Source organism: Pelmatolapia mariae, linkage group LG16_19 (genome assembly GCF_036321145.2).
Source record: "Pelmatolapia mariae isolate MD_Pm_ZW linkage group LG16_19, Pm_UMD_F_2, whole genome shotgun sequence".
NCBI classification, from domain to species: Eukaryota; Metazoa; Chordata; class Actinopteri; order Cichliformes; family Cichlidae; genus Pelmatolapia; species Pelmatolapia mariae.
In genome coordinates, this window is record NC_086241.1 from 68,774,603 (window position 1) to 68,788,173 (window position 13,571).

Below are 13,571 nucleotides of genomic sequence, written 5' to 3' on the forward strand. Positions count from 1 at the left end.
TCCAAAAGGAGTTGGAAGAAAAGAGCTGACATTTGGTTTTTATCCGAGTGCCTGCTGTCGGTCACTTAGCTCGTACACTGGGAACACGCAGCACTCTGGGATCTCTAAACCTTTTCCACTTTCATCTGCGATGATCTACCTGAACAAACAAACAGACCAGTGGACGCTGATAGAAGCAAATCTCCTGGACGAGAGGGAAAACTGCTGCACTTTTCCAGACATAGAGTGATATGGAACACCAAACGACCCACAGCTCAGAGAAACACTGGTTTTCCTCCAGTTTACAGCTCGTCTAAAAATGGTGAAATTCGTGAGGATTGCTTGTTTTTAACAATACCACACTGAGGTGGTCAAACTCAGAGCCCTTCTAAACACCCTCTCAGCATCATCGGCGAGCTCACTGAGGAAAAACTGCAGAGCTCGACTGGTTATAGTGAAAGAGAAGCCAGCTGTCAGCAGGGATCCAAACAGTGGAATGAATCTGCACATGTTATCTGCTCCCATTATTTTAGCTGTGCTTGGAAGTGTCGTCAACTCATCCAGGATAAGATCTGCAGTTATGGTGTTTGTGGCCAGCGGTGAATTGATGACAGCACACAGATCAGTGTAGGAGACACCTGTGATGGCAGCAAGTCTCTTCAGAGATGGGCTGTCAAGACCAAACCCAGTTACATAACCTGTGACAGCAGCCTTTAAGGTGCTGTCAACCAGAGAAGAAATCCCCAGAGGAGCTGTACGTACAGCTGCAGACAGAGTAGCATAGAGTGTTATTTGGGCCTGAAAAACTTCTTTCTTCTTCCTGATGATGTTGCATATACCAAACAGCAGAACATCTCTCTGGTGTTCAGGAAGTTCTCTCTCTAAGGTCTCATGTAACAGAGGGAAGTCGTACAGGTGGAGCTCAAAGCTGGACACCAGGAAGACCTGCGGAGTCTCGATGCCTAAATCTCTCAGTCCTGCGTCACAGAAGAAACACACGGTGTGAAGATTAACTGAGAAATGCAGACTAACACATTGAATGTGGATTTCTTTGTGTGCTGCAGCCTGGTGTAACTTCTGGTAATGTTTGGAGAAACTGTCTCAGTAATTGATGCCACAGCCTGCTTACACCAGCACATCCTTTCACCCCTCAGCCGTGAAAGGCTGATGGCGGATTGTCGTCATCTTGGCGAGAACGACGTGACGTAGGATTTTCAGGTGGACACCATAGACGCATCTAGTAAAAACCTCAGACGAGTACAACTCTCAGTGACCTTAACCTCAAGCTGAAGGTCAGAGGTCAACCTTTCTAAAAGTCTTGTAAAGATGATAACACAAGAAGGAAGTCAGCTGGGACTTTCACATTTATTCCAGAGGTGCATCTACTCAGAGGCTGCAGGGTCACCAGTGTTTTTAAATCAGATACTGCAGTTTTACATGATGTGTTGCTGAATTTTTTATGTTTTTGTGAAACATTGTGCAAAACTAACTGAAATATAACATTTTTGTGTTACTCAAAGGTTGCATTAAAAAATACAGTTTAGTGATTAGTATGCAGAACTGTGGTGACGTTTACAGTGATGCACTATTGTGGACTGGTGCAGAGCAGCTGTGGTGTTCATGGTCAATGTTAGGGGGAGAATTAGATTTATTCATCTACATCTTCCTTTTATAGTAATTAAACTGTCTACAGGGGAGAAATGAACCATACAGCATATAAAATGTGCTTATATATTGTTGTATTTAGTTAGCTCCACTGTATCTACTCATACAGTGAGTTATTATGTGATTATTACTGTGATCCTTCACGCTGCATCACTACACCTGATACATATATTTAAATTGTAAATGTCCATTGATATGAACATTCTCACTACCAGATTGGACAATATTCAGATTCCAGACCTCTATTCTACCCCTGATGATCTGTTGTTGTATTATAATAATTGTTTACTCCATGTCCTTGATTCTCCTGTAAAAACTGTTTCCTTCGCTCCCTCTGCTCCCTGGTTTACCTCTGACCTCCGAGCATTGAAGGCCAAAGCTCGGCAGCCAGAGTGTAGATATAAGAAATCTCACATCACTGATCTCACCCGTTCTGCCTGTTTCCATCTACGTAATATTAACAGATTACGTCCTTCTCTTTCCACCCAGTCTACGTCCATTCTTGTCCACAGTCTCGTTACCTCCCACAGTGATTATTGTAATTCTCTCTTGCATGGTCTCCCCCCAAAATCCCTCCATAAGCTTCAACTGGTTCAAAACTCTGCTGCCCGCATTATTACCAGAACCCCTCCTACCAGCACATCACCCCAGTTCTCCAGGAACTTCACCGACTCCCAGTGAAAATCCGGATAGTATACAAGCTTCTTCTGCTCACCTTCAAGGCTCCTCCTCACCTTTCTGAGCTGTTCAGCACCATCTCTTCCACCCGCTCACTTCGAGCTTCTTCTTCTATCCAGCTTGCTGTGCCATCTTTCTGCCTCACCACCATGGGAAGCAGAGCTTTCAGCTGCTCTGCTCCCAGGCTGTGGAGCTCTCTACCCCCAGATATAGAAACACTGATTCTCTCCCCCAGTTTAAAACTCAACTCAAAACCATCTGTTCAAATCTGCATATTCACTGTGAACCTATTGTTTGTTTATGTTACCTTGTGCTTTTGTTTTCTTATTTTTCATCATTGTTATTGTTCTTTTATGTGTTTTATTCTATTGGCAAGTGTCCTTGGGTGTCTTGAAAAGCGCTTTCAAATAAAATGTATTATTATTATTATTATTAAATGGAAATGATGTTTAGGGTGAAACAAATATAATAACTCTAATCTACAGAGAAGAACACAGAAAAGAAGAAGCTTACCTTGGATGCAGTTCTTCCTGATGGTTGAAAGCGTCCTCTCCACGTTGAACTCTCTCCGGGTTCTTTTCTCGGCTTGTATATCTTTGTCAACCTTTGACCGAACAAAGTAGAACTTTTTCTTCATCTTCTGAATCTCCTGAGCGAGTTTGACATCATTTTCTCTGAAGCGAGAGTCTGAGATGATGATGAAGAAGTCAAACTTCTCAAATCCAACAAGCTTCAGGTACTCATCAGCTGGAAATCTGGTAGTACCGATTCCAGGGAGATCCCACAAGATAACATTGGGATACTTTGGATGGGGGTACGGTGTAACCTGTGAGGTGGTTTCCACAACACCAGTGGGTGCAGCGCCCTCATCTTCATCACCGATGCCTCTGAAAGCATTAATAAAAGTAGATTTCCCAGAACCCGACTCTCCTGTGATGGCAACATTTAGCGGCGTATTCCTTTGCTTTAATCTTCTTTGAATTCTTGCAGCAGCTGCACCAAAGCCAGTGTTTTCCAGGTCTGCTTTAACTCCAGCAGTTTCTCCTGGACGTGACTCCATGCTCATCCTGGAGAAAAAAAAAGTGTAAAAATCGCATATATCAAAGATCAGGACACTGTTGAATAATCTTACAATTTACTTTGAATTCTTCATTTTCATCTTAGCTACTTTCGATCACTTTCTTTATTCAGAAAAGGCCGCCACAGCGGGGAGCTCCCCACGTTTGATTTGTCAGGTTTTTCACAGCTGTTCTCCCTGATGCAACCCAAAAAGGATTTACAGTGGATAGAAAAAGTGTACACACTGCTGATAAAATGATTTTGTGATGTTAAAACTGAGATCACAATTAATTTCTTTATGTGGGACAGACATCAGACTTTTTTCATTTTCACTGTTGTCCCATATTTTCTGAACTTTTTAATTTATGTTAACAGAGGTGTTAACGGCCTAAAACCTATTTTTGATGAGAACATTCGTTGCTCCGGTCAAATATGGTTGAAAGTTGAGGATGTGGTTGGGGTGTAAATACCACATGTACTCAGCTCCATATTTTCTGGAAAAATACAAAGACACAGTTTTAAATCAAATAACTGACATGAGATTAAAAATCAGACTTTCAGCTTTAATTTCAGCATTTCTGCATTAACTGTTTATGAATTACAGTTTTTATTCACCGTCCTCCATCTTCAGAGGGTCAGAATTTCATGGCCACACGAGGCCTGTTCCCTCTAAAACTGCTGAATAAATAAGTCACGTTAGCCGGTCTGATTAACAGGAAGATTAAACTCTGTTCTTTGTTTTCTTCTAGATCACAGATCAACTTCTGGCTGATTCCAGATTAACTGCTGTTTGACTGCCTGGTGAGGCTGAAACAGATGTGCCTTCATTTGTTTTTGTTTTTTTAAAGAGGAAATGAACACTGTGAATATTTCATCTTTAAAAATCCATCTGTTTTCTTGTATGACACAACAGCAAACAGCTGCTGCAGTGTTTATGATAAAAGAGCTTCAAGCTTAACTGAAGAACAACTAAACAGCCAGTTTACACTCCTGAAATAATCTTGGGTGTGTGTTTAGTAAACTGAAAATAATTGATTCACTCTGTCAGCGGTAGAGACACTGAGTGGATTTAATATCCGGTGTCTGCTTTGGTTGTAGGATGACTATCCTCGCATCACGTCGCTGCAGAACAACGAGGGCAACAAGAGCATCTCCCAACAACTTTATTACCGCTGCCGTGATTCTGAACAGGCAGTCAGGGGACGACCATCGTTACACCGGAAACTCTTTTTAATAAAACAAAACGAGCAGTCTGCTGTCAACAAGCAAACAAATGATTGTTTTGTTGTTGTTTAGATGAAACACGCGCAGTGTTCGTTTCCTGGTTTGTGGGTAGCGGCTCGTGGCTGTGGTGACGTGAAACCTAAAAACACGCTAAAAAGTTTTTTTTGTTCCACGGAAAAAATGAACATTTCAAACTTGGACTTACAGTTTCGCGCCCTCTCGTCCATCACTGCTTTACCTCCGTTTGAAATGTATTCTGGGATATCTGACAGCGTCCAGTCCTCACAGGTACAAACACACCTGGACGTGCCCTCGATAGAAGGGGCGGAGCCAGAGCACTGAGCACGAAGAAGAAGATACAGAGGGCCATAGGGAGTTTATCAGAGCGCCCCGAAAATGACTGTTAGGTATTAATAGTAGTAATAATAGAGTATTTTAGTATTATTGTGTGGAAGCTTTCCACTGACGACACTACAGGATAAAATGAAAACTGGTTTCATGTTCAGTGTTGTTGGGGTCGTGACGTCACTGCCTCTCACACAGAGACTGGTTTGTCATTAATAAACCAAAAAAAAAAGACTTTTATTGCAATTTCACGACACAAACCGGTGATTCGGATTTAAAACACACTTTAACTAAAATATAGAAAAAGTTCAAACTGTTCTGATAATGTGGAGAAATTACTGTGACTCAGGAAGGGTCAGAAACGTTTGTTAATATAGCTCGAATATTAGAAAATATAAGCGACCTTTAACCTTCTGATCCATGAGTCTGCTGGGATATCAGGAGCTGCCAGCTGATGTACTTTGATATTTCAGTTTGCTAAAATGTTTTGTTCCTGTTCTGGTTTAATTGTGCTTCAGTGTTTGTTTACAGCTCCAGATCCAGGTGACAGCAGGTCAAATGGTGCTACCTGTCTATGTCAGCAGTAGGCTGCATTCAGTTTGAGCATTGCTATAAACTGATATGGATCAGTTTGTCTTTTATTTACTGTAACATTTAACTTTTGGGTGACGGCATAGAGACAGAGAGATTATACAGGAAGAACGAGGGAGCAACAGTAAAGTTGGCTGAAAAGCAAAATCAGTTTTCACAAAGTGATTTTTCATGTGTTTCATGGATGCTTTTCCTGCTTTTTAGTAGCACACTTAAAAAATGTTAATGGACATTGTAAAGAGGCCACATTAATGTGACTGGTAGCATTCAGGATGGCTCCCACTACACTCATGTGACAGACTGCAAATGTATTCTCGTGAAATTAGGATACACGATGCTCCGTGCTGAGTCAGCGTAAGAGAGGGTTTGTATGAATTCACAAACTTTAATATAAAACAGCTGTTACCAGTTTGCTTCATGTACAGCTCTGTGGAGTGACAGGTTGATTTTACAGTGTCTGCTTTAAGTGCTTGATGATCTGGTGGACCTTCTCTTTGTGACTAAGAGACTGAAATATGTTGTGGATGTTTCTCATCTGCTCTGCTTCACATGGTTCTTTAACTTCTTTAGTGACTAAGCCTTTGCCTCAGGGTTGATAACTAAAGGCTCCACCCTAAAACAGATGGATTAGAGTGAATGAGGCCACACTACTGACAGTTTCTTTCTTGACTTTGGTTCGGGACCCACACGTGCAGCTTTCCAGCTGAACTCCAACACTCTGCTCTGGCCTCACTAAATCATAAAGGAAGAGAGAGAGCTCATTAATGAAACACCACACACCTGTCCCACCAACCACCCTGGCACCGCCCCTTGAGCTCACTGCACCACCCTCCCCTGCAGCTGAGCCAGGGACCACACCTCTGCCACATCTGGCTTCATGAATGGATAGAGTGGGTGTCATCTGCATAGCATTGAAAATTGGAGTCTATTAGATAGATATGATACAAACCACTGCAGTGCAGTACCTGTAATACCTACAGCGTGCTCTAATCGCTCTAATAGGATATTATGGTCGACAGTATCGAACGCTGCACTGAGGTCTAGCAGGACAAGCACAGAGATGAGTCCACTGTCAGAGGCCATAAGAAGATCATTTGTAACCTTCACTAAAGCTGTTTCTGTGCTGTGATGAGCTCTGAAAGTTGACTGAAACTCTTCAAATAAGCCATTCCTCTGCAGATGAGCAGCGTGTTTGCTTTATACCTCTGCCATGCACACCATGGTCGCTCAGTCTTCTCCTGATTGTGGATCTATTAATATGAACTAGTGTTTTAAAGCTAAGCACTCATTTGTGACATCTCAGACAACATTTGTTTAAGATGTCACAGTTTGGCTTTAGAGCCATGAAAAATAATGGGAGAGCCACTCAAACCAAAATGTACCAATTTATTAACAAAAAAGTAGAAAAGCATGGTCCCCATGAGGTGCACTAACCAGTGTTTCATTGTGTCAGTAGCTGACTGAATGTTAAATACACACAGTGCTGTGTACTGTATAGTGAAACAGCTAAAACAACCAGGTCAAAGGCAAACAGAGAAAAACATGGTGCTGAGTAAGCTGAGCATGAGCAGCTCTTTATGATCACACAGCCCTCCTCTTGTCATAAATCACCTTTTATCTCACAAACATCAGTTTGACTAAAAAAAAGAAAAAGAAAAGAGAGATTTCATTGGTTCCCACTGTGTAACGAGCCGCCCTTGATAAACACCAGTATAACTCCTGTATAATAAACGGGCAGGTATAAACTGCTGCTGTGGTTGGATTGGATGAAATCCAATACTGAAAATCACACGTCAGTGTTGCTGCTCCAGCTCTCGATATTTAACGTTACGAAGACTCCAGCGAGTACCTGCAGTGAGTACTTTTTGTTTAAGATGAAGTTTCAGGCTTATATAATAATGTTTTCTGTGAAATTGTAATATCATATGATTGGGTGTTCACCTATCTAACGTAAGACTTTTTGGACTCTGTTTAAAAACATCTCAGTGGATATTTTGCTGCCTTTTAACCTTCATTTGAGTTACACAGTTGTACTGTACACAGGATTTTACTGGTCCAGAGGTCTCAGTTCAACTGAAACAGACTCTTTACATCATGTAAGTGTAGGTCAGCACTGATGAGTTTCTTAATGAGTAGCTGCTAAAAATGAGAATTTAGTATTTCTGTCAGTCTCTGGGTCACTGGTTTGGAGTTTTAGAGATGTTTATGGGGTTTCTAGTTTTGATTGTCTTGATATGAAATGTTATGTTCTGGTTATCGGTGCATTGAGTTAATGGGAGGTTGTTCATTCCCGTTCTGTTCCTCCATCTTGTCCACGTCTTCAGTCTTCCTCCTCCGTGTCAAGCTCGTGTCTCAGTGTTTCTTATTTCCTGTTTTATTTTGATAGTCCCTTGTCCTGTGTGTTTTGTCCTTCGTGGTTGTGTTTCCATTTCCTTGTTGAGCTGAAGGTTTGATTTTCCTTGTTTTGTTAGTCAAGTTATTTTGTACTTTATTTGAATAAAACCACTTTTGAGTTTATTGCTCAGGTTTCTGAGTCCAGTGTTTGTGTCCTGCTCCGGCCCGTTACACATACAATTTCAACTGTTTGACAGTTTTCCCCAAAAGAAGTACAAACATATTTTTCTACAGTATTCTGTGAAATCTGATACATCAGCTTTGATTTTATATTGTGATTTCAATTCTGTTGTCACAGATAAAAGTGAAGTTTTCTCAGGTTTTCTTTTTCTGTGTAAGGGTCAGCATGGAGGATCCAAACGATTCACATCCTGAAGAAATTCCTGGAGTGAGAGAAAACCTGGAAAACAACAACACTGCTGCAGCAGCTGCAAGGATTCAACAATATTTAGAAAGAGAAAATAATATTCCACTAAATATCGCCATCACAGGAGAAACTGGTTCTGGGAAATCCACCTTTGTTAATGCCCTCAGAGGGATGTCCGATGATGATGAGGGAGCTGCTCCTACTGGTGTTACAGAAATCACCTTAGAGGTCACACCGTACCCCCATCCAAACTATCCCAATGTTAAATTATGGGATCTTCCTGGAATCGGCACCACCAAGTTTCCAGCTAAGAAGTACTTGGAGCTTGTTGGATTTGAGAAGTTTGACTTCTTCATCATCATCTCAGACACTCGCTTCAGAGAAAATGATGTGAAACTCGCTCAGGAGATTCAGAAGATGAAGAAAAAGTTCTACTTTGTTCGTTCAAAGATTGATGACAATTTACGCGCCGAAAGAAGAAAGAGACACTTCGTTGAAGAGGAGACTCTTACAAAAATCAGAGACGACTGTGTTCACAGTGAGTTTCTGATCACTTAGAGCTGAGTTTGATCACTTTATAGATTTATATAATGTTAACGTGTGTTTCTTCTGTGAAACAGGACTCAGAGGATTAGGCATCGGGTCTCCGCAGGTGTTCCTGGTGTCCAGCTTTGAGCTCCACCTGTACGACTTCTCTCTCTTGCAGCAGACCTTAGACAGAGACCTTCCTAAAAACAAGAGGGACACTCTGCTGTTCGTCATGCCCAACATCAACCCAGAGATCATCATCAAGAAGAAAAAAGCTTTTCAGTCCAAAATAAAATACTACGCCACTCTGTCTGCAGCTGTAGCAGCTGTTCCACTTCCTGGTCTTTCTATTGCTGTTGATGCTGCTGTGCTGGTTGGTGCTGTCACACATTATGTTCATGCGTTTGGTCTCGATATCCCGTCTCTGCAGAGACTTTCTGACAGAACAGGTGTGCCCTACACTGATCTGCGTGCTGTCATCATTTCACCACTGGCTGCAGCAGAAATAACTAAAGATCTCCTCTTGAAGGTGATAGCTCAACTTGCGGGAACAGTTGCTTTAATTGCAGCAGAGGAAGCAACAAGGTGGATTCCATTTATTGGAATTCCAGTAGCCATGGGTCTCTCTTTCACCACAACCTACAAAGTTCTGAATTTGCTCCTTGAAAAGCTCGCTGATGATGCTCAGAGGGTGTTTGAAAGGACTTTGGTTTGAATCACACATTGGGGTTTAAAAAAATAAAAACCAAATTACACACTGAAACGTTCCTTTAATTATATCAATAAAGGAACAAATGTGATCTTATTTTTCAAATATGAACTGTGTACAATGCAGAAGAGCTGCATAATCATTGCTCTGGTTTGTTTTTCTATTTCTTTGAGTTAATTGCTAACATCAGCGCTTTGTAGAGATCGGCTGAGGTCATAATTACTGCTGAAACATCTCCACTTTTCTTTGATTTAATCTTTGTGATTAAACTAGTCTTTGTTATCATGTTGTAGCTTCCAGCGTCATAAATACAAAGTATGCAGAGCAGGGGCGGATCTAGAGAAATTTTCTTAGGGTAGCATGAGGGTGGCAAAGAAATCAAATGGGGTGGCAAAATCAAAGCCTTTTTTCCCCCCAAACACATATGCAGGTGGTTACATATGGTTAAAATAATTCAAATGCAGTAAGTATGCACGTTTTTCATATAAATATGTCTATAACTTAATTATTGTCTGTAGCCCACATAATTAAACACTTTAGTTACATAAAACATGTGAGTTTTGATCTTAATTACTGTACAGCCTGTATAATAAATAAATATGTAGCCCAATAACTATAAAATCCAGAAAGTTACACAACATGGGGCGCTTCATTTACAAACACAAGTCTAACTTAAGTTTCACACTGTTTTTTGTTAGAAAACAATCACATTGTTACAGCTTAAATTACACAAAATGTCAGAAATCTGCACTGTCATGAACAAAAATGTAAACCTCATTTTTCATGATTTGTTGGATTAACCCACTGAGGTCTGAAATACAACCGACCATTTTTGATTCCTTTTGAGTTTACGTTTGTATTTCACCCTCAAATTAGTTCATTTTATTCCCCCCCCCCCCCCTTGCCTTGTTTGGTTTCTTTTCAGCTCAACTGAATTTAGTTGTTTTTTCACTGACATACTGCATTAGTGTTACTGATCTGAAATCACACAAAGAACTTAAAATCCTAGTAGTATTTTTTACTGTAAAAAAACAAAACAAAAAAACAGACATGTTGAGTAAATTTTTATAACTTGAAATGCAAATATAAATTGTACATTTTGTAAACATATACAACTATTTATCTAAAAATGCAGCCAACACACCTGCCGTTTTTTTCATTTTCTACAACCATTTAAAAATATTACTAAAACTAAAATGAGAGAACAATCAGGTTTCGCAATAAGATGCTCCACAAATGATGTGTGCCAGTAAAAAAAAAAAAAGTTTGTCCACCAAAAGACAGAGGAGAACAGCACAGGGATCAACCTGCAGGCCTGACAACAGGAGGTGTATCACTCCGCTGGTTTTCTACTTAGTGACAGTGTTTACGTTGCAAATGTGACTTTGTGGCATTCATTAGTGCCCTCACTGACACACAAAACAAAACAACGACTACAAAACAGACTAACTACACAAGACAACACGACACACTAAGTATACACTCCACACTAAACGTCACAAATCTCCCACATCTAAAAACTCTCTCACTCGCTCGCTGCCGTTACCGTCACTCCCAAAACTTCCCCTCTTCCTAAACAACCAAATCCCACGTCTTGACTTTTTTTTAAAAAATTGGTCGACATGGTACATTTTTCCACCGATAGGAAAAGAGGTGGCTTTTTTTCCCCCCTTTCTTTACTGTTTTCGCGCTTTCCTTAGAAAACACTTAAAACACACAAAAACGTGACGACAGTATTTAGAAAAAAGCGTGGCTTATATATATTATCATAACTCTGGATTTACTGGCCTGTAATTAAAATGTAAAAACTTTGAAGTCCGAACTTTCAGTGTGGGCTGAAATAGAGACTCAGCGTGGCTGCAGCTTGTTGCTATGTCAGCTTACATCAGTCGTGTGATTTGGAGGTGCAGCGTGTCCGTGGACCACAGAGGGTTAATAACACTCACCTTCCCTTCATTTCCAGAGTGTAACATCCACCCACCTGTGTAAAATCCAAAAATTCCCATGGTGTTGTTCAAAATGTGCTCTGGCACAATCATAAGCATCGCTTACGACTGAAAACAAGAAAAAAGCCGGTCCTGCTTTGGGCTGAACCATTTGTTAATGGTGGAGGGGGGGAACACTTTGCAATATATTCAGTTTTAGCATTTATATTCACTGTTGACTGTAACTACGCTCAAACTGTTAATGCTATCTTATTTTAATAAACAAAACTGTCATATGCAAAACTGGGGTGGCACTTGGGGTGGCAAGGGATCATTTTACGGTGGCACTTGCCACCCCATGCCACCCTTCTAGATCCGCCCCTGATGCAGAGTGTTTTATGTCATGTGATAAGCAGAGGTGTGTGGAACAGAAACTGTTGACTGTAGATTGTGTTTGCTACCCTCTAGTGGTCATGGTGTAAAACTACAGCATAAATAATGCAGACATGAACCGTACTGATATACACATTAAAATTAATGTTAATATATATATTTTTTTTTTACATTTTGTTTCAAATCAAATCTAATAGAACAAGGTTGGTTATTCACCTGAAATTAAGGATTATTTTCATCAGTTATTTTTTCAGCATTTGTTTGATACATGCTGGAGCAGAATGTTTGATATTCTTCTTCGTCCATTAAAATTGTTGTAGAATTATTTCTGTTCATGGACTCATTGATTAATGGTTTGACTGCTTTAAGAGACGACATTGTTAATTCATTGTCTTCTAATTTCTCTGTATTTGTTTCTAATTTATCTATATTTGTTTCTCTATTGTTTTCTCTTGTTTTTAGCTGATTGTGAAGCACTTTGGTCAACTGTTGTTTTTAAATGTGCTCTGAAGTTGGTAAGTACATTATGTAACTATTCTTACTTGCAGAGCAATGAGAGAGGGGTGATGTGAATCCAGGGTGAGCTGAGTGGTAGGGGAAGGCCGACCTGAGAGGTTCTTGATGGAGTGTGGTGGCAGGAGGGCAGGCACGTGAGGAAAAGAGTGATTTCCAAAATGATGGTTTGGTATCCTGAGTCAGAGAGAGGAGCATAAGCCAGAGGTTTGAGATGAGGTCAATCCAGGAACTGTAGCACAAGAAAGTAAAGTTAGCAAGGTAAACAACAAAGAGAGCTTGAAACATGAGAGCTGGCCACCAACATGCATTGATGATGAACTGGTGGTGCATGAACGTCAGCGTGAGGCTTAAATCACTCTGGCTTGATTGCCTGCAATCGGCTCCAGGTGTGAGGAACTGGAGGAGGCCCTGCCCAGGGGTGGGTACCAGGTAGGCAAAACAAGGACAAACACTCCAGCTGAATGTCTGCAAGACCAAGGAGCTGGGGCTGGATTTTAGAAGGGGTCAGCAGCGAGTCTACAAGCCCCTTATCTTCAGTGGAGCTCCAGTGGAGAGGGTGCAGTCCTTCAAGTATCTCAGTGTCCACATCTCCTCAGACCTTACGGTCTGCTCACGTTCAGGTCCAGTCCAAAAAGGCAGCACCTGTACCATCTGTACAACTGAGGAAGTTCGGGGCCTCTTCAGTGATCTTTAGGACCTTCTATTCAGGCGCTGTGGAGAGCATCCTCACACAGAACATCCCATCCTGGTATGGGAACAGCTGTGTTAAGGACCAAAATCAGAGAGTGATTCGTGCTGCAGAACAGCTGCTGCAGGTCTTTTCTCCCTTCCCTACAGGACATGTACACCACGAGATGTTGGTCCTGAGCAGTCTGGATATTAAAGGACTCGTTCCATCCCAGTAACAAATTGTTTCAACTTCTGCAATCAGGCAGAAGGTTCCACACTATCAGGGCAAAAACACAGAGGCTTAAGAGGAGCTTCAGGACACTGATTATGGTAAATGGACTGGTTCTTATATAGCGCTTTTCTACTCATCTGAGCACTCAAAGCGCTTTACACAACTTGTGCATTCACCCATTTTTCTAAGTGCTTCACAGCTAACATTCACACACATTCATACTCCAATGGATGCATCAGAGAGCTAGTAGGGTTAGTATCTTCCCAAGGATATCTGGCATGCAGACTAGGGGAAACC

At 41.1% G+C, this 13,571-nt stretch overlaps 2 protein-coding genes across 2 annotated transcripts; one reads left to right on the top strand and one right to left on the bottom strand.

Moving 5' to 3' along the window:
• Positions 1-251: 251 nt before the first annotated feature.
• LOC134644748 (interferon-inducible GTPase 5-like) lies at positions 252-6,762 on the bottom strand. The gene is made up of 4 exons (XM_063497789.1): positions 6,745-6,762; positions 4,801-4,943; positions 2,836-3,389; positions 252-956 (listed from the first exon to the last, which is right to left on the bottom strand). The coding sequence occupies exons 1-4, from the start codon at positions 6,760-6,762 to the stop codon at positions 328-330; spliced, it is 1,344 nt and encodes a 447-aa protein (XP_063353859.1). The 3' UTR covers positions 252-327.
• Positions 6,763-8,281: 1,519 nt separating this feature from the next.
• Positions 8,282-9,545, top strand: LOC134644749 (interferon-inducible GTPase 5-like). Its single transcript, XM_063497790.1, has 2 exons — positions 8,282-8,840; positions 8,923-9,545. Exons 1-2 carry the CDS (start codon positions 8,282-8,284, stop codon positions 9,543-9,545), a joined length of 1,182 nt encoding a protein of 393 aa, XP_063353860.1.
• The last annotated feature ends 4,026 nt before the right edge of the window (positions 9,546-13,571 follow it).

Bases quoted from the DNA above. Each gene is read 5' to 3' on its own strand.
- LOC134644749 (XM_063497790.1), top strand. From the start codon at position 8,282: ATGGAGGATCCAAACGATTCACATCCTGAAGAAATTCCTGGAGTGAGA. The intron at 8,841-8,922 runs GTGAGTTTCTGA...TCTGTGAAACAG, and splicing joins CAGAGACGACTGTGTTCACA to GACTCAGAGGATTAGGCATC.
- LOC134644748 (XM_063497789.1), bottom strand. The intron at 3,390-4,800 runs GTTTGAAATGTT...TTTTTTCTCCAG, and splicing joins GCGCGAAACTGTAAGTCCAA to GATGAGCATGGAGTCACGTC. The intron at 957-2,835 runs GTAAGCTTCTTC...TCTGTGACGCAG, and splicing joins CAGGAAGAACTGCATCCAAG to GACTGAGAGATTTAGGCATC.